The 21,299-nt window shown below is 46.4% G+C and overlaps 1 protein-coding gene across 14 annotated transcripts in view; it reads left to right on the top strand.

The window, feature by feature from the left end:
• PTPRT (protein tyrosine phosphatase receptor type T) overlaps positions 1-21,299 on the top strand; it is a 1,176,585-nt gene that overhangs the window by 870,997 nt on the left and 284,289 nt on the right. For all 14 annotated transcript variants that reach the window (XM_085003959.1, XM_085003963.1, XM_085003956.1 and 11 more), the window contains 2 exons: positions 16,377-16,578; positions 17,928-18,030. In XM_085003959.1, coding sequence (XP_084860085.1) covers positions 16,377-16,578; positions 17,928-18,030 — 305 coding nt within the window. The remainder of the gene's footprint in view (positions 1-16,376; positions 16,579-17,927; positions 18,031-21,299) is intronic.

Raw genomic sequence — 21,299 nt, 5'->3', positions numbered from 1 at the left:
GGTGGCTGTTTTGGCTGGTGCAAAGTGAAACCTCATTGTAGTTTTGCTATGCATTTCTCTAATGATTATGCTGAGCATCTTTTCATGTGCTTTTTATCCATCTATTTTTCTTCTTTGGATAAATGTCTATCTTGACCCTCTAACCAAGAGGAAACCATAAAAAAATGAAAAGAGAGCCTACGGAGTGGGAGAAAATCTTTACAGACAAAGTTCCTGACAAGGGATTAATGTCCAAAAAATATACAAACATCTCACATAGCTTTATATCAAAAAAGCAAACAGCACAATCAAAAGATGGTCGGACCAACTTGGTTCTTAATATCTGTGCCACTCTTGACATTACTCGATGCGTCCCCACAAAACCTGCCTTGTTTTGTCCACCCATAAATTCTCCGTTTACAGGTAGGAAAAGCTCAGGGCTGTTACTGCTTGTTCTAGACCATGTATTCCTTTTTTTTAGTTTTGTTTGTTTTTTGTTTTTCTATTTTTTAAAGTTTTATTGAAGTATAATTGATTTATAATATGTGATAATTTCTACTGTCCAACAAAGTGATCCAGTTAACATGTACACACATCCATTCTCTTTCAGGTTCTCTTCCTATACAGATGATCACAGAACTTTGGGTAGCATTCTCTGGGCTCTACAGTGGGTCCCCATTGGCCAATCATTCATATACCACAGTGTGCATATGCCAATCCCAAACCTCCAGTCCATCCCTCCCTAGGCCACGTATTCTTAACAAGGATGCCCCCAAGAGGTGAAAAACCTGTTCTTGGGGTGGAAGTGATGAAAAAAAAAAAATCTTTCTCTTTATATGCAAATGCACATTATGTATGAAGTTCCTAAGCAGCTATGCAGATAAGTCTGAGTCCATAGACAGCTGCGGAATTAAAATTTCACTGGGGAAATCTTACTAGTTACACTTGGCTGCTGAGCACTGATCTGTGGCTAGTCTGAATCGAGATGTGCAGGCAGTGTAGAATACACCCTGGATTTCACATGGTAGGCAATAGAATGTAAAATAGCTCATTATTAATTGTGTTTGATTATATGTTGAGATAAGAGTATTGTGGATATCTTAGGTCAAATAAGATATATTATTAAATTTAGTATCACATTTCTTTTTTTTTTAATTTTTAATTTTTTTAATGTTTTAATTTTTTATCATTATTTCCCCAACACGATTTTTTTTTCCACTGTGCAGCATGGGGACCCAGTTACACATACATGTATACATACTTCTTTCTCCCATTATCTTTTATTTATTTTTTATTTTTTATTTTTTTGGTCATTTTAGGGCCATACCCGGGGCACATGGAGGTTCCCAGGCTGTCGGTCAAATAGGAGCTGTAGCTGCTATGAAAGCCACAGCAACGTGGGATCTGAGCCAAGTCTGCAACCTACACCACAGCTCACGGCAACACCAGATCTTTAACCCACTAATCAAGGCCAGGGATCGAACCTGTGTCCTCATGGATGCTAGTCAGATTCATGTCCACTGAGCCATGACAGGAACTCCTCTTTTAATTTTTTTTTTTTAATGTAGCTCTTAGGAAGTATGACATGACAAATGTGGCTCAAATTCTATTTCTCGTGGGCAAGGCTGCTCCAGACAACCATCCGTTAAGAGGAAATATCGAGATTTGCACCCAGGTTTTCTGACTCCCTCCCAAGCTGCTTCATTATCCCACAGAGGCCTCCGCAGAGAAGATCCACTTACTGTGTGACCCTATTTGTTCCTCCTAACCTCTCGGAGCCTTGGTTTCTTTTGGGTGTTTGTAAATGGAAAAGCTCCCTCCAACGGTGAGGTTCTATTCTGGACCCAGCTGAGGCCCTGGGGTCACCACAGAGTAGGAGGATGTGGGCTCCTTGATGACCTGGCTCACCAGAAATGACTGTTCCCTAAATAGCAGTGTCACCTGCTGTGTGCCCGCTTCTGGGGAAATACCACCTGGGCGAGATTAGAAAAGGAGCTTTTCACCTGAGACCAAGAGAAGAAAGTGTGTTGGAATAAATGATCATTTGAATCCTTTGGGAGAAAAACAGAAGCTTTCATCTCTTGTGGGAGGGAGGAGATGTAACCAAAAAAAAAAAAAATTAATTGAGTAGACTTTCACAGAAGCTTCCCATAGTAATAGGGGCTCATAAAACATCTTACAAATGCTGTTCTGCTGGATGGAACCAACGCTCAGATCTGCAGTATGCCCGCTCTTATTTTCCCTTTCCTGATGCCGAATTTAGGGGAGGCTGGGGGAGAAAATCAATTCTATTTTAATTTCATGAGAAAAATGCTGAATGAATGAAAAATATGATGGAGTGAAACTTTAGCCTTCAGCCCCCTGCTGACCCAGAATGTGTGATTATGTGATCAATGGATTTCTCCTCAGAAAGGCCGCTCAGATCTGCCCCTGCCTTCATCTTCTGACAAGGAGGCTAGAAGTTCCAAGCTGGCAGGAAGAAATGCCCAGGGATGCTTGGAAAGTGCAGTCAGGTAGCAGCCCCGTAATTTCTCTCCAGCCTCCAAAGTCACCTCCTCCCCACTCTCCTTAACTTTAGCCTCCAGGTCCGCAGCTCCCTAACCAGGAGCTCTTCCCTGTCTTCCAGACTCTAGGATGTCATCTCACTCCAGCTGATCTTTCAACAAACAGGTTTCCCATGGCAGTTTTGGGTCTCCCAGCCCCTAGAAGCAAGACAGGCCACACTTCATGATGACAACAGAGCACTGAGGTCAAGCAGATGGATTCTAAGATTCCCATTGCCTGAGTTCCAAGCCTGGCTCTGCCACTTACTAGCTGTGAGAACCCTGCAGAGTTACGTGGTCTCTCTCCCTAAGCCTCAGTTTACTCATCTGTGAGATGGGGATAATAATGGTACTAACCTCATAAACTTGTGATTGAATGGGTCGTTCATGGACAGTGGCTAGCATGACTCTTGGCAGGGCTGAATGGCAATAAATGTTAAGTCACATTCTTAGTATTATTGCAATGAATTTCTACAAGGAAGTTGAGCCTTTGACTTCAGACCTGTGGGTCCATAATTCCAGTATGGCCAATCCATGCAACTTAGCAGACCTTTATTTTTGTTCTTTTCTTTTCTAAAATGTTTAATTTTAAAATAATTTTAGATTTACAGAAAAGTTGCAAAATTAGTACAGTTCCCACATACCCATCACCCAGCTTCCCCTGTTAGTCTCATAGTGAAATAACTGAAATCAGAACACTACATGGATGGATATTTTAAACTACAATGTGAAGAATACTATAACCTAAGTTTACTTACTATAATAAGTATAAGTTTAATACTAGAATTAAGTTTTACTTTGTTTTCCCACTGATAACCTTTTTCCAATTCAGGATTCAGTCCAAGATCCTACATCAACTGCAATTGTTGTGATTATGCCATCATTTCCCCTTTTATTTGCAACAGCCCCATAGTCTTTCTTTGTCTTTTGTGACCTTGGCACTTTCGAAGAGTATTGGTCAGTCATTGTGTAGACTGTTCTTTAATTTAGGTTATGCATTTTTGGCAAAACTACCATACAAACAATATGCCTTCCTCAGAACCTTTTATCAGGAGGCCCCTGGTGTAATATGGACCATAATTTCTCATTACTAGAATTGTTATCTTTGATCTCTTGGTTAAGAAAGTAGCATGTATTTATTGAGCATCTACTATATTTGGGGGAGCACAAAAGTGAATAAAATGGTATCCATTCTCTTACGAAACTCTCAGGGAGTTCCTGTCATGGCTCAGTAGTAACAAACTCAACTGGTATCCATGGGGACATGGGTTTGATCCCTGGCCTTACTTGGTGGGTTGGGGATCTGGTATTGCTGTGAGATGTGGTGTAGCTCATAGGCACGGCTTGGATCCCTCATTGCTGTGACTGTGGTGTAGGCCAGTGGCTGCAACTCCAATTTAACCCCTAGCATGGGAACCTCCATTTGCTGCGGGTGTGGCCCTAAAAAAAAGACAAAGAAAAAAAAAATGGAACTCCTGTCATAGCTCAGTGGAAACAAATCTGACTAGTATTCATGAGGATGGAGGTTCAATCCCTGGCCTTGCTCAGTGAGTTAGGATCCAGTATTGCCATGACCTGTGGTGTAGGTCACAGGTGTGGCTTGGATCTGGCATGGCTGTCACTGTGGCTACAGCTCTGATTTGACCCCTAGCCTGAGAATCTCCATATGCCCCTGGTGCGGCCCTAAAAAGAAAGAAAGCAAAAAAAAAAAAAAAAAAAAAAAAACCCAAAAAAACAAAAAAAGAAAAGAAAGAAAGGAAGGAGGGAAGGAAGGAATAAAGAAAGAAACTCTCAAGTCTAATGGATCAATGATGTTCCAGTTTCTATTGCTGTGTGACAGACCGCCCCAAAATTTAGTGGCACAAAACAACCATCTTATTATGCTCACAGATTCTCTAGATCAGGAATTTGAAATAGCATAGCTTGTTTCAGCCCCATGACATCTAGGGACCCACCTGAGAAGACTCAAATGGCCAGGCGTGACTAGACAGCTGAGGATGATTTGGAGTCTCACTGACCAGTCTGGTGCCTGGACACTGTGATTCCGAGACTGGATTCAGCTGGGGCTCTCAGCCAGCACGCTGACATGTGGCTTCCCCATGTGCCCTCTGCCTCCTCACAGCATGGCCGTCCCAGGGGTTGGATTTCTTACACAGCAGCTTAGATGCTGTAGATGTGAGGGGCCCCACGGACAGGGCAGGAGCTGCACTGCCCTTTATGACCCAGTCTCAAGCCTCACAGTATCATTTCCTCCACACTCTGCTCATCAAAACAGTTGCAGGTCCTTCTAGAATCCTCTTGATGGGAGAAGTGTCCAAAGATGTTCAGCCATTTTTAAAAAGCACCCCAAATGGCAAAGCACTGAGGGGCTTTCTACTTATACAGGTTTGGAAACTCAGACCCAAGAGGATGAGAGCTTCAGCAACTTGTTAGTTATTCAATATGTAATTTAATTGAGTGTCAACTATATGCCAGACAGCCAGCTACAGGGATGCTTGCCAAGTCCCTCTATGGCAAGACAGACCCAGACAGACCCACTGCAGAGCCTTGGGGCCTGCCCATTGCTGGCACCCTCCGCCAAGCAACTGGTCACATGTGGACATGTACAGAGGGGCTGAGGGCAAGGTGGCACCCCTGTGTGGAAAATGCCAGACTTTCGCATCAGAATGGCTTCATTTCAAACCCAGCTGGACCACATCCTGAGTTTGTTACGTTTTCATTCTTAATTCTCATTTATTCAGCAAACCTCACGGACTCCTACTCTGTGCCAGGCTGGGTGTTGATGGAGCAGTGAATGAAGAGAATCCAGCCCTTGCCTTCATTGAAGGATTTCCCCAGGCTGTTTCTGCCTCTAAGGGCATTGGTAGGGCTGCAGAGTGCCAGAGTGCAAGGTCAAGGATGTGATCCAGCTTCTGTCACATCTCCGAGTCCAAAGCCAGCAGAAGAGGAACTGGTCATGCAACTTAGCAACTTCACCAGGTTCATCTCAGCAGAAGAGAAATCAGCTGAGTGTGAAGTGGGAACACACCGCTTACATTGAGAAACCCGAGAAATGTTGCCATGCAGGCTGAAAGCATTTGGGAATATCGCTAGACAGACTCATTAAGCCAAAAGATTTCGGTGAAAATAATAAAATCATGGCACCCAGGACACCCCAGCATGAGATTAAAAGCTGAAAGGAGGTTTAAGCTTCACATTCTTAAGCTGCATTATGACAGTTTAGGAAGAAACAACTTAGAGCTTGATGCGTGGATGCTTGATGCATTGACCACTGGCGTTGGTGGTTGTCCTGTTATGGGAATCCTGTTGAAATTTAGAGCAGTTTGAAAGAGTGACGCTGTCAGAATAGCCGTCCCCTGTGGGGAAGAGAAGGGGAGAGCAGGAGAGGAGTAGGAGTCGGGAGATTTGGAGGGACTGAGATGCTGTAGGAATCATGTATTGGCAGAAAGACCCTCACCTGAAGTCTGTCTGCTGAGGGGTGAGGGGCAGGTGGTGATTTGGGGAAGACAGCAGCGCACACCTGTGTGGAAAATGCCAGACTTTGGCATCAGAATGGTAAGCACTCAATGTGTGTTAGTTCTAGTTATTATCACCCGCTGGCCAACCTTGCAGTTTTGGCTGCTGGGTGATGAATATGAAAGACCTGGGGCCAGCTGGATTCTGAGCTTGCTTTCTCCTGCTGTTTGATCCCAGAGTCACCAGGAAACCAACAAGGTTTCAGAGAACAAGGTATTGATTGGAAATCAGTAACAGCCATGTTGGGCCAACATCTTTGATCCCTGGGAACCAGGGGAGTCCACGCAAGACTGGAACGAGCTCCCTGCCGGGCGGCAGTGACCCTATCCTGCCCAGCACATTGTGCCGTGCTGGCAGCGCCCAGAAAGAAGTGCAGCCCAGGGAGGCCCCGGCACAGCCAGCTCAGCCCGCAGTCTGGGCCTCTGACCCTGGAGCCCAGCTTTGGGAACCAGAGAAGCCTGGCAGGGCTGGGAGGTGCTGCCTCATCCGATGGTTAGGAGAGCGCTTTTGGCTGGTGAGGTTCCAAGATGCATCCTAGTCACTCAGTCTTGGTAAGTGGTGGATTTGAGTTTCAACACAGGTTCTTCCAGATGGAAATCTAATTGTTGGGCTGCACGCTGCAGGCCTGCAAGCCCTGCGCTTGCCCAGCTTCAAGGCCAAAGAGCGAGCCTAGTGTCAGCAACAGAGATATCAATGGTTTAATAGATGGGGGGTGGTTCTTACACGTCTGAAGAAGGTCCTGGAGCAACACCTTGTATGGGAGGTGGCAGGCAGGGCAGTCTTCGCTCTTGGGGGCCGGTGGGGGAGGTTGCCATTTGTTGGGGGAATGGACGTCTAGACGGCTCATTGGTCACCAGGGAAACTAGCAGAGGGGCGGGCCCCTTTGGTGCCTTTGCTAAGCTATCATGGTGGAGATGTCTGATCTAAAGATGAGAACAGCCACTAGCTGGGGGCGGGGGCAAGTGTCTAGGAAGGTCAGCGAGGTGAGTAGGGTGTGAGGCAGGCTCTGGTGGAACGGGGACGTACAGAGAGCAAGAGAGGAGCTGTCTTGGGCAGCCTGACCACCCATGGTCTCCCATCCCCGACTCTTCGCGTTCCTGAATGTCAGCAGCATCAGAAGGATCAGGCTGGTGGATAGTCACAGATTTTCCCCCAACAGTTTCCTTAAAAGACTCAGCCACCTTCAGGCCCAGTGTTATGTGTGGTCCCTACGTTATTTCTACATCTCTAGGGACTCTGTCCTTCACCAGCCAGAATTCAGCACCTCTCAGAGCTCCCCGCCCTTATCTCCCTGCCCCCAGCGTCCAGCCTGAAGCAGGGCTTCTTTGTCACCTGTCATCCAGATGAGAGTCAGGCCCTCTCAAGAGGCCCTGTTCCTTCAGTCAGTTCAGGCTGCTTGTTTCCTGAAGAGCGTGCACCTCTCCAAATTTAAGCACATGAGAATCACCTGGAGAACTTGTTAAATGCGGATTCCTGGGCCAAACCCCAGATGTTTCGGTCAGGAGGTCTGAGCTGGGCCCCTGCATCTGCATCTCTGACAAGCTCCCAGGTGATGCTAATGCTGTTTTGTCTATAGACCACACTTTTGGGAGCCCTGTTCCTAAATACAGTATGATGCTGTATTCCTCCCCTTTCATGACTCCCTACTGCCCTCAAGACAAAACCCAAACACTTGAATATTCATATCAAGGCTTCTGGGACCTGACCTCAGAGCAGGGCTATCACGTACGGGTACCCAGGTTGTACACTCTACCACCAAGGGGATGAAATCCACTGAGCCAGAAACCTCCTGTACCTGTCAGAGGACAATGACTAGGCATTAAGAAAGGCATGTTTTGTTTTGTTTTTTTTCTTCTCGCAAGGGCCCTTTCAGCTCACTGAAGTACAGGGGACTGGGGTTGAGAGGGTTCGGCATCTTCCTAGAGAAATGCCTGTTTCTGTTTTGCACAAAAGCACTCATAGGCCAGTAGCCATCCTGTCCAAGAGCATTTCTCTGGCTTGTCTTTCTTCACTCCCCTCTGTCTCTCTTCACTCCCTCCCACCCCTTTCCCAACTCCTTCATCTGGCTAATACTTTCACACTCTATGGGGAAGCTTCTGGACCCCAGAAACCTTCTCTATGACCTGCTCCCCACTTTCCCTTCCTTCCAAGCCATGATCCAGCTGTGCCTTTCCATCTCATTCCTGTGGTCATGCTTATCTCTTGTGCTGGAATGAGTCTCTAAATTTTTGTTACTGCTTAGCGCAGGGCCAAGTCCAAAATTCAGTGAATATCTTGTAGATTCTGTTCTGCCACCACAGAGACCTCACAGGTGCCTGAACCCAGCCTGCCACATTTTGTTGTGGTTTCTTAAACATTTTATTTTGAAATAATTCTAAATTTACCAAAAAAGATGCAAAAATAGTACAGCAAGTTCTCTACCCTTCACACAACTTCCCCAAATGTTAACATATCATCTAACTATGGCATGTTTATCAAAACTGAGAATTCACATCTGTGCATTACTTTAGACTGAACTTTAGACTACCCCCCCCCCGATATCCCAAGTTTTTCCCCAGGTGTTTTTATTTTTTATTTTTCTTCTCCCTTCTAGCTTCCCACAAAGCATTTAGGGGTCATGCCTCCTTATGCTCCCTGAATCCATGACAGTTTCTTGGTCTTGCTTTGTCTTTATGAATGACCTTGACATTTTGGGGTTTTTCTTATGGCTGTCCACATGGCATATGGAAGTTCCTGGGCCAGCATTCAAATCTGAGCTGCAGCTGTGACCTACACCACAGCTGTGGCAATACTGGATCTTTAACCTACTGTGTCAGCCGGGGATCCAACTCACGCCTCAGCAGACCGAAGCCTAGCTGCTGCAGAGACAATGCCAGATCATTAACTTGCTGTGTCTCAGCGAGAACTCCTTCATGACCTTGACATTTTTTTCAATGTGATGACCAGTACTCAATCTAGGGTAGTCTGCTACTGTCTCATGAGTGGATGGAGGTACTGGAGAAGGCTACACAGAGGGTATGTACCCTTCTCATCACATACCAGGGGGGCCTTGACCGAAGTGACTTCTCACTGGCAACATTGACCTTGATCCCTTGGTTAATAAGCTGGTATCTGCCACATCTCTCCACTTTAAAGCTACTATTTTCCCCCTTTCTGTAGTGAGTCACTTGATCCAGCCCACACTCAAGGAGAGAGAAATTAGCTGGGAGGAAGGCTATCAAAGAACTTGTGGTCTTATTAAATTTGGGAAGAGATAAGGCTATGCAAATATTCTACTTTCTCATTTCACCCACCAGTATTAGCATTCATCAATGAATCCTGCCTTCAGCGATTATTGTGATATGCCAGGGATGAGTTTCCAGTTCTTTCCAGCATGCTATTCCAGGACACCTTTCTTTGGCATGTGCCACATTTCACAATCCTGCTCGTTCACCTTCATACTTTAGGGCTTAGCCCAGCATTCTCAGCCCCACTGAACCTCCAGGGGAACTTCAAAAATGTGTGGCTGTCCAGGCCTTTGTAGCCAGAGCCTTCAGCTCAGTTAGTCCAGGCTGGGTGCAGGCAGCAGTGATACTTTTTAAAAGGTCCCCAGGACACATGCTCTGGAGTCTGGGCTGAGGGACACCGGCCTGACCCAATGCTCTTGCAGCTTCTCTGGAGGGCTGTCCTCAGTCTCTCTGGTAGAATCAGTTACTTCCAGATCTATGTCCCCAGATTTACCCACATTCTTGCTGCATCATCAGTTCCTCTCTTGGTCCCCAAAGTCAGGAACTGGGTCTTCTTCATTGACGTTTCTGTAGAGCTCAGACTGAGTCCAGCAGAGAACCAGTTCTTGTTGAGCATCTTTTGATGGAGAGAGTGATCTCTTTGCAATGGGAGCAAAAGCAGTAGCTGTCTATGCACAAAAGCGGCAAGTCCCTGCCCTCCCTCGCTGGCCCAACAGTGATAGAAATGGAGATCAGAAGTGTACATGTCGGCCACGGTCATCTTTCTGCTGTCATTCTAGTCCTCTGCCCTCTGGGAAAAACAAGGACCCCACGGCCAAGAAGTCACTGGCATGTACATTACAGCATCTGTGCCTTCGCACTGCTTTTCAGAAGGAACATGTTTGCATTTTATCTTTAAATTGTCAGCGAACGAGAGTCAATGCTCTGCTTCTAAGAAGAGGAGATGACCTTGAACGGGTCTCCTTTTTTACGTTTGCCTTGGAAGTTGCAAAAATGGCAAGGACCATGCCTGTCAACACGTTTACAGCAGTCCTCCAAAAAGGAGGAAACATTTTAACCAGTTGTTTTGAGGTTTGTTTTTTAAAAAAGGAATCTAACCCTTTATCCATTGAACTGATCGTGTCAGTCCATTTTACGGTGCCCTTGTGAAAACTCTGTTCTCTTCAGAATTCCAGAATATGGACTGGAAACCACTTGGAGAAAGTCAGAAGCAGATAGAAATGGATAACTTAGTGCCAAACCCTTCCTTCCCCAAAAGGCTTAGGGGGAAGATGCCACGTGAATAGTAGGAAGAGGAGAAGGTACGAAGATATAGAGGATGCTTCTGGAACTTCAGGCTGTAGGTGGGCAAGTCTTGACCCCGATCGTACCATCAAAAATGACAGTTGATGCTGTCATGAGTTTCCTCAACATGGGGTCATCTGTTTGGGTATGAGCTCTTTGCACAGCCCTCTGGTCCTTCCAGGGCATCCCTGTGTCTTCAGGTAGATTTACCCACATTCTTGCTGCATCATGGTACCCACTGTGGTAAAGCCGAGGCAGTGGAGAACGCCATGTGAATGGTGGGTTCCGATCTGTCCTTCCAGCAAGCTGCCTGATCTCATGCAGAGCTGTCTTCACTCTGGCTCACGTTTTGACTATGTCACCTTTCCTGGCCTCAGTCTCCTTACCTGAGGAATGGGGAGAACCATGATGAATCCACACCATTTTTTAGGGGATTAAATGAGATGATTTCTATGTGAGCCCCCCCCCCCACATAATGCCTGGCACATGCTGAGGGCTCCAAAATGGTGTGTTTGTCATGACTACATTTTCTGACCTCCTGCTTCCAAGTCCTGGCCACTTCCCTTGGCCCTGCTTTATCTTGTGTCTTCCCTTAACCATCCACCGTCTTATCTTCCGAGCCAGAATCTTGTCAGCTGCTCTGTCTGAACATGGATTCCCTGTGGTCTAACTCTGCCCCTGGCTCAGTGCCTGGAGCATAGCCTGGCTCCATCTAAGCCCGTTCAAGAAACAAGCAAGCCCTTCCTGACGGGCTCTTTGAGGGAAATAGTTTTCTGCTCCACCTGCCTGTCTTGTCCCATCCCTGTCAAGCCACAGGGGAAGGGCTACCTGTTGTTCCCAGGATGTTCCCTGGTCCATTGCAGCTGGAGCCTTGATGCAGAGACTAAAGTCACTCCCGGACTCTCTGGAGCCTTACTCCCAAACAGGGGCTGCCTTCCAAGATTAAGGAAGCTGCCGATCACTCTGCAACAGAAATCAAAAGAGAAACTGAAATTAGAAGGATTGTAGTTATTTTTCTTTTTAGGCCCACACCTGTGGCATATGGAACTTCCTGGGCTAGAGGTCTAATCGGAGCTACAGCGGCTGGCCTATGCCACAGTCACAGCAACGCAGGATCCAAGACACAGCTGCAACCTACACCACAGTTCACGGCAACATTGGATCCTTAACCCACTGAGCGAGGCTAGGGATTGAACCTGTATCCTCACAGAGATGATGTCAGCTTCTTAACCTGCTAAGCCACAACAGGAACTCCCAGAAGGATTATTCTACCTTTGAAGAGCCCAAGGTTCTGGAAGGTTAAGCAAAGCACTCAAGCCCCACACCTGGGTTGATCATTTATTCACCGTGAGGAAAAAATGCAGAGCAAGCCTCAGATTAGATCCTTGCCCTCGTGGAACTTAAAGTCTAGTCCAGGGCACAGCAAACTCTGTCTAGGGCCAGAGAGTAAATATGTTTGACCATGTGGGCCATAGGGTCTCTGTTACAACTACCTGCCATTGTAGTGTGTCAGCAGCTATGGCTAATACAGACAGACTGGTGTGGCTATGTTCCAATCAAGTTTCACTTACAAAAACAGATGATAGGAGTTCCTGGTGTGATGCAGGGGGTTCAGTGGCATCTCTGGAGCACCAGGAAACTCCATTGGCCTAGTACCATGGGTTAAGGATCCTGCATTGCTACAGCTGCAAAGGAAGCAACTCTAGCTCAAATCTGATCCCTGGCCCAGAAGCTCCATATGCCATGAGATGGGAAAAAAAAAAAAAAGATGATGGGCCATATTTAGCTCTCAGGCTTTACTTTTTCCACCCCTGACCTGGTGGAAAAGGGACTCATCAATAAAATAATGGCATGGCTAAATATAAGTGTGGTCGTTCAAAGGAGAGTCATGAGCCATGTGACTTTGGGAACATAAAACTGGAGGACCTGGGACTCAGGAAAGGTGTTCATGGCAAGTGTCATTATAGGTGAGATCTGAGGGTGAGGAGTCATTAATGATGAAGGGGAGATACAGGAAGAGAAAAAGTATCCGAGCTGACAGCATAGCAGGTACAAAAGCCCTGTGGCAAAAGGGACTGTGGCTGTTTTTGGATGCTGAAGTAAAGGCTGGAATGCAAGAGGGAGGCGGGAGAGGCCAGCTCCCAGAGCCCGCTGATGGAGGACCACAGGGTAGGAATGTGCTTCGGATTTGCCCTCTTGATTCAAAGGGGTGATCTAACTGGAGTCTCATTATGAAATGCTGACCCTGGTTTCTGGCTGGGAGTCCCACTGAGGGTGGCCAGAGGAGACTGGGGTGGCCCCGAGCACTTCATTGCAGCCATAGCCCTGCCCCTGGAGCCCAAGGTTGATGTACAGCTCGGCACTCTTTCCCTCCCCCACCTCCTTATTTTATGTTTGCTATTCCAATAAATCTTCCTCCTTCTTCACTTCCAAATGAAGATTCACACTGCGGTATGCATTTTACGGTCCCAGCTCCATCCCCTTCAATTTTTCTCACCTTCCTTCTTTCCCTCTGCAGCCCCGATCCCCCACTAACTTCACAAAACTTGCAAGTTAAATTTTTCAGAGACTGTTTCTGACAAAGCAGTGGGAATTAGATTTGGTGAAGCCCTTCATAAAAAATTGAAGACACGGTATATTAACATACATTGATTTATTCATAGTGTTTCATTACAAGTAAGTGAGGATCCTGTAATACCAGGAAAGGTTAGGAGAGCAGGGGAGCACGGTATATTATATTGACAGCTTGGTGGAAATTGAGTCGCTTTTGGATTGAATTTGGAGTGCAGAAAAAGAGTTGGCTAGTAAATAAGGCATGAGTTTTACCACCCAGTGTCTGTATATCAATGTAGTTGCCACCAGCCCAGGCAGGGGACTGGGGCGGAATTTCAGAAGGATGCTTGAACACGTCTTCACTGGACTGGGGTTGCCAGCCACCGGCAGAGCCCTCTGAAGATCTCCCTTCTTCTGCCACCAGGGAAAACTGGGATCCAGATGCGCCCAGCCCCCATCTTTGCTCACCACTCTCCAATCAGCTCTGGACTTTTCTCCATTCTCCCGAGCCTCTTCCCAACCCTGGTCTTTGCCTGGTTAGTTCCCTCTTCAGAACCTGGGATGCCCTCTCCTCTGCTCTGACTCTGGATTGTCCTCAGGTGTTAGTTCAGATCTCCCCGAGATACCTCCGTGAGCTCTTTGTGTTAGTTCAGTTTCTCAGAAGCAGAGCCTGAGACAAGGATGCGAGCATGAACAGATTATTGAGAAGTTTAGGCAACACTGGGGAGTGGGGATGAGGAAGGGAGGGAGCCAGAGCTGGGCGTGTTTTTTCCAGCCACCTACCTATGGAGGCTAGTGGCATGGCATTGCTCAGGGGAGTCCCCTTGGATGCTTCAGGGATTTGCTAGAGAGGAGCCAGGGAATGTATGTATCGGCTCCTATCGGTCTGGTTCCGGGGGTGTGAATTACCTGGCGCCTCCTGTAAGCACCTATGAGAAAAGCCCTCAAACAGAGAGAGATAGATCTTTGTGACTCTCTCCTCTGGGAAAGGGCTGGTGTAGGCAGGGTGACCAGAGGGAACGCTGTGAACATGCCCCCCAGGAACCTGCAGGACAGGTGGCCCTGCCAGCTCTGCTTGCACGATGCCTAGGTCCTTCAGCTCTCCTCCCGTGCTCACCATGCTCCAGACAAAGTCTGACCTCTCTCCTTCACACATAGCATCAATTGCTGCACTGCTCCTGCTTAATAGGGGAGGGAGAAGTTACCTGTTTCTCCAGAACATTGGGTGCCCTAGCCAGAAACAGAAAACTGCTAATTTTTGAAGTGACATTAGTGAGTTCTCTTTTCTGCCTGGGTTTGACCTTCCTGTCAAGCATGGGACATTCCTGATGGAAGACCAAGTGATGTGAGGTGTCTGTGTCGTTGACTCACCTTGTCCTGGAACAGAAGGCCCTTGAGGACAGAATCTGGCTCGTGTTCATTGTATTCATGTGCTAGGGCCTGGCTGCACACAGTGCAGTTCTGGGAATACAGGGGTGTGCAGGAAATGTTTGTAAAGGAGCAGATGAGTAAATGAATGAACCCATTTCTTCAGTTAATGAAATTCGTCTTCAGGCCCGGCGGTGTGGTTTGAAATAAAGAGCACCAGTTTCAGAGTCCAAAAGATCTGGGTTTCATCTTGCGTCAGTGAGAGGATACCAAATAAATGCGTGATCTACAGCTACTGGTGACAGCCTCACGAATCTCACACATGTAACGCTGAGCAAAACCAGCGGGCTCTGGTGTTCTCTTGTAGCACAGTGGGTTCAGTGTCCAGCATTGTTATTACAGCTGCTCAGTTTGCTGTCGTGGCTCAGGTCCGATGCTTGGTCTGGGAACTTCCACACGCCATGGGTGTGGCCAAAAAGAAAAAGAAAAGGCCCCTAAAGGGTACACCCTGTACGATTCCATTTATATAAAGTTTAAAATCAGGCAAAGCTAGTCTCTGCTGTTAGAAGTCTGGATAGAGGGATCGTTGCTGGGGGAGGCAGGTAGGATTGGAATGAGGCTTGAGGAGAAAAATCTCAGGTCTGGTAGTATTCTGTCTCTTAATTGGGTGCTGGTAGATCCAAAAATAGTATCTTTTTTTTTTTTTTAATGGCTTTTGCTGCAGCATATGACAGCTCCCAGGCTAGGGGTCAAATTGAAGCTATCAGCCTATGCCACAGCCATGGTATCACCATATCTGAGCCATATCCTCAACCTGTGCCACAGCTTATGGCAATGCCAGATGCTGAAACTACTGAGCAAGGCCAGGGGATCGAACCTGCATCCTCACAGACACTGTGTAAGGTTCTTCACCTACTGAGGGAACTCCAGAAAAGCTCTGGTTTAATTCAGATTGTTTCCAGGGGAGTCTCAGTTTCTCCATCATTAAAGTGAGAATAAATATGTTTATACTCTCAAAGTTTGGGGCAAAGACAAGCAAGATGATGCCTGAGAAAGCACCAGAGTGGCATAGGGAACTGCATTTTTTAGCTAGCCTTCCAGATAATTCTTATCAGGATACTACACCTTGACACCACTCTACAACCCCATGGTGGTCCAAAGTGGGGGCCGCTGGCCACACGGGGTCACTGTACTTTTGAAATGTGGCTAGTCCAAATGCAGATGTGCCATCGGGTAAAATATATCCTCAACTTCTAACACCTAGTATGAAGCATAGGATATAAAACATTTCATTAATTTTTAAATGTTGATTGCCATGTGAAACAATATTCTGCATTTACTGGGTTTAACAAAATATGCTGTTAAAATTAGCTTTACTTTGGAGTTCCCGTTGTGGTTTAGCAGGTTAAGAACCTGACTAGTATCCATGAGGATGTGGGTTCAATCCCTGGCCGAGCTCGGTGGGTTAAGGATCTGGTGTTGCTGCAAGCTGCAGGGTAGATTGCAGGTGTGGCTCAGATCTGGTGTTGCCGTTGCTGTGGCTTTGGTGTAGACGTGCAGCTGCAGCTTCGATTCAGCCCCTAGCTGGGAACTTTGCTATGCTGCAGGTTCGTCCCTGAAAAAAGAAACAAATAATAACTTTATATTCTTTTCTTTTCTCTTTAATGGGACTACAAGAAATGACGTATGTGGCTCAAATTCTAATTCTAGTGGGCAGCGATGCTCCAGACCATCAGCCGTGGAGTATTCAGAGGCTGGGGTCGGCTGTACCGTGGACAGTAACTGCAGAACTTGCTGACCGAGCTCATGTACCTTCTCCTTTCCTCCCCTGATGCTCCTCTGGATGAGCTCTGCCCAGCTTCCCAGGGGAGGCACTGATTGGTTTGTTTGCTGCCTTCTTATCCAGATCAACTACAAGGCCATTGGCTCTCTGGACCCGAGTGCCGACCTCTCCAGCCAGAGGGGCAAAGTGTTCAAGCTTCGGAATGAAACCCACCATCTCTTTGTGGGCCTGTATCCGGGGACCACCTACTCCTTCACCATCAAAGCCAGCACTGCAAAGGGCTTTGGGCCCCCCGTCACCACCAGGATCGCCACCAAAATTTCAGGTATCTGTCTTCAAAAGGGGAAGGGAAGAAAGACGGTGGTAGTGAGTTTTTCCATGCGTCATGTTCGTGGGAGTGAAAAAAGGCAGAAGCCAACTGTCACCATGTGGGTTTGGAGGAACGAGGATGATGTAACCCCTTGTGTGTCACCATTGTCTCATGAAGAAAACCTAATCTGTGAACTTTTGAATGTAAAAAAATATATGAATTCAACCAGACCTGAGAGAACACTGAATGACTCACCAAATAGTTTCCCCACCACACGGTTGCATTATAGTGCATTTTCCCCATACAAATGTGTTTGTAAAAATGTGATTTATTTTCAGGAATATTCCTTCTAGCAGTGTAGGGCACAGCATGGGTTCTCATGAAATGTCTCATGAATGAATGAATGAATGAACAAATGAGCGAATGGCTGTTACAAAGCCATAGTGGTCCAAGATGTCACCTGCCATCACACTAGGGCCTCGTCCCCTCCCACCAGACAGCATCAAAGCACAATTAGCTCAGAACCCATTTTACAATTTACATTTTTTTTTCCAGAATGCAATTCTGGCCTGCATCCATACATATTTTGCATAGATACAGACCCACGGTGTTTTTGTTAGCTTAATGTTTCCACTTATCCTTAGACCATAAGCATCTTACATGTTTCTACACTGCTTTCATTAGGATGTTCTGTCAACTGAATGGACGTGATTTAATTAAACATTCCCCTGTGGTTGGATGTATTTGGTGCCTCCATGTTTTGTTTTTTTTTTTTTTTATAAAATAGCCGCTTCAATAACCATGTTACAGAATAAAGTTTAATTTGTTGGCTTGGATTATGACTTTAGGATTAAATTCCAGAAATTGAAATACTGAATTAAAAGGGTTTAATAGCTCTTAATACAAATGGCTAAATTACCTTCCCAAGGGATTAGATTTACCCACTCTTATCAAAAGGTAGGGTCTCATTAAAAAAAAAAAAAGATAAGAGGAGATAGTTCATCACTGTTGTAATTTGCATTTTAAATGTATTTAAGGTTGACTCTGCATGCACATCTTTAAGTACCTGTATTTCCTTGCATTTATCTGTTTAGTCAGTATGGGATTTTTGGATTCATAAAGGTTACTGGCCACATCATTGCTACTCTTCCCCAGACTCTGCTCAACCGTGGAGGAAGCTACGGGCAGGTTAGACATCAGGAGCTGCTTTGCTGAAAGCCTGGGATGCCACAGGACTCATCCAATCATTTCCCAAACATCCCCCTTCTAGGCATCCTGAGTATCTTTAGGGCTGGCATGGAGGGGAGGGGAGGAGGGGGATGGGTCCTGTGCTCAGCCCCCTTCTCTCTCTGTTCTCCGTCTAGCTCCATCGATGCCTGAATACGATACAGATACCCCACTGAATGAAACAGACACGACCATCACGGTGATGCTGAAGCCTGCTCAGTCTCGGGGAGCCCCCGTCAGGTGAGGAGGGGTCTTAACCTGGAGTTTGCCATTTTCTTTCTCTGCAGCATGCACACCTCCAGCTGAATCATGTCACTCAGAGTGCATCGGGGTGAGACTGGCTGGGAGGGAAAAGGCCAGAGGCCCCGAGACAAGTTCAGAGGGGGCCACCAAGCCAGGAGCCCCCTCTCCCTACCATGGGACATTGGGACTGGTTTAGGGGGAACATGCTGATGGAGACCTGAGGGGGGCTGGGAGAGAATTTTCTGCAACATGCCTATGATAAGTTGATTTCGTTGAGTTAGAGGCCTCGAAACACAGTTCTCTGGCAAGATCACTTTTCCATGTCCCACTGACATTAACAGACAGGTAGACAGATTCACCCAGTGCTAACAATAACCCGCTCTGTGATCACGAATGGGGCACAACCTCAGAGCTGGTCCAGTTTATGGCCTTGGAGTCCCTCAGGGGGCTTGAAGTCAGCGTCATACTGCTCATTTTAGCAAGAGGCTGCTGGAGTCCAGGAGTGGACCTGGGGCCACAGGGAGAAAGCATCTCGGTAGCTAAGCTGGTCCCATGCAAGTCCATGGGTTCGTAGCTCTCGGGAAGGGACACATCTCTTTTAAATCAGCTACCCTTTGTACAAGGGCAGCAGCTCCTATGTTGACTGCTGGTGTTTGCTCAGAGCTCAAGGGACTACAGACCTGGAAAACCAAGAAGAGTGTTGGGTGGAACAGCTCTCAGACTGCCTCAGTTCACTGTAACGAATGTGCATGGATTGTCTTATGTGTCGGGAATGGAGAGGGCTACAAGGGATGAAAACCGTCCGTTTATTTATTCATTCAATGAATGCTTATTGTTTGATTTATTTTTAAAATTTTATTGAAATATAGTCGATTTATAATGTATTAATTTCTGCTGTACAGCAAAGTGATTCAGATATACATATTTTTTTTTCCATTCTTCTTTTCCATTATGGTTTATCACAGGATATTGGATATAGTTCCCTGTGCTATATAGTGGGATCTTATTGGTTTTTTTTTTAATCTATCCTATATATATAACAGTTTGCATAGTTTGTATCTGCTAATCCCAAACTCCCAATCCTCCCCTCCCCCACCCCGACCCCTACCCCCTTGGCAACCACAGGTCTGTTCTCTGTATCTGTGACTGTTTCTCTTTCACAGACGTGTTCCTTTGTGTTGTGGTTGGGATTCCACCTGAAGTGACATCACATGGTATTTGTCCTTCTCTGACTTGCGTAGTATGATCATCTCTAGGTCCATCCGTTTGGCAAATGTTTCTTGAGCACTTGCTCTGTGTCAGGCTTAAGTGCTTGGGACATGCTAGTGAACCAGCTGTAAACAACTCACTCTTTAAAGAAAGTCACCCTTTAGTTGGGGAGACAGAAACACAAAAGCGTAATTACAGTGCAGGGCATGTTTGTGGAGGTGTGCAGAGGCCAGTATGAGAGCTCAGAGAAGTCCCAGAGGAGCTGACACTGAGTTATATCTTAAATGTTGTATGCACATGTCGCCAGGGCAGTAAGAGGTACGGCGTGAACAAAGGCACAGAGGAAAGAGGAAGCTGGCTGTCCTCAGGAGGAACTAGGAGGGGTTAAGTGTGCATAAAGGTCAAGGCAGGGGTGGTGCAGGGAGGACAACAGCCATGTTGGAGAAGCACATGTTTGTTTAAGGGGCCCTGGGCAGCCGCTGAATAGCCACGTGCAGTGTAAAGTCTCTTTTATGATACTGGAGACTGGGAGACCAACTAAGAAAGAGGCAATTGAAATGGACTAGTTACCGGTTTTCCAACCTGGATCCAAATCTACCCAGAAATTATAGGCAGTGGAGCAGATAGAATCAATCGCCAGCAGTTTGGATTTTTCCTGTCTCTTCTATAGGCTTTGAACGGTGTTCTGTCCTAAGTCAGGTAGGTCTTCAGGCCTTCAAACAGGTGTGTGTAGAGTTTGAGGGCACCTGAACTAAATAACTTTTGCCTTATCTTCTGCATGCAGTTTGTCCCAGGACTGTCCTATCGGTGATGAGCCAGAGTGGATGGTGGCTCTTACACCAAATAGGGTTGTTGAGTTTCTGCATTTCCTCCCTTTAGTCTCGAGCAACATTGTCTTATCCTTCTCTCTGTACACTGAGGTATCTTTATCCTTGTTTTCAGATGAAGAGACTGAGGCTCAGAGATGCCTGAGGGCACACAGACAGTCAATAGGGAAGCTGAGCTTGAATGCATGTCCTCCTGGTGCCCAATCACAGGTTCCATCTTGGACACCCATGTCTGAATCCCCTTCGTAGCTCTTACCTCTTCCACACAGCAGCACTGTGCATGTTTCAGAATCTTAGCAGGCTTCCCACATGGCAAGACTCTAGCCTAGAAAAGAGAAATTCAGCCAACCTGGTACAAGTGAGCAGCTGACCCAGGATCAGAGGCCAGATCTGCTCTAAAACTCATGAACTTTCTATGTATAGTAGACCCAGGTGTCACCTTTTGCTACTGCAAGCTTATGTGACTGTCAGCAAATGGACCTAGTCAGCTGGCATCCCTCTGTGTAGGCTTCCTAGTGGGTGTGGATTCAGTCCCACTCCCCACAGGCTTCTGGCTGCTGTGTGAGGCAGGGAAAAGGATGTGCATTCAGCGTCAGTGAACCAAGGTTCAAATCCTGCTCTAACACTGCTGTGTGACCTTGGGCAAGATACTTGATCTCTCTGAACCTCAGTTTTCCTTATCTGGAAAGTATAGGCAGGAGCTAGGTCACCAAAGCTGAAGAAGAGGTAGACATGAGCCAAAGCAAGGCAGGCTTTCAGAGTATTAGTTCCTTTGTTACCTTTTCTTCTTCTTTGTGGAACACAGGAAATTCTGTTCAAAATTTTTTTGCAAGCCTATCCCACTATAGAGTCATAGTGTTGCCCACCTCCTTCCAGTTCAAATTTCCAAAGCTGTTCAAGACTCAGATTTCATTGTGGGGATATAAATGCTTCACTTTTTCCTTAAGAGCCCCTGACTTCTTTCCAACACAAAGATTCGGCAAAACTTTTTTTTTTCCTAATTGTCAAGAGAAATAAGTAATTGGGATCCTTCCCAGTGATGGAAATAAAGTTAATTTTTGTACAGAGGATCAGGATCAATCAGATTATATGTCTGTGAACCTCTGAAATGCATCAGAGTCAGCTGAATGCAGATGGGAGTAATTATCAGCATGTTTCATCGGACAACTACCATGATCCAAAAATTTAACCTCAACTCATCTGTGAGTAGTATTGTTCTCGCCTTGTTTG

This window comes from Sus scrofa, chromosome 17, assembly GCF_054392235.1.
Source record: "Sus scrofa isolate SSC_HxYL_T2T_F1_AM1 chromosome 17, Sscrofa_HxYL_maternal_Yorkshire_Landrace_v2.0, whole genome shotgun sequence".
Taxonomy (NCBI): domain Eukaryota; kingdom Metazoa; phylum Chordata; class Mammalia; order Artiodactyla; family Suidae; genus Sus; species Sus scrofa.
The sequence above is the reverse complement of the archived record's forward strand: the minus strand, read 5'-3'. Positions and strand labels throughout refer to the sequence as shown.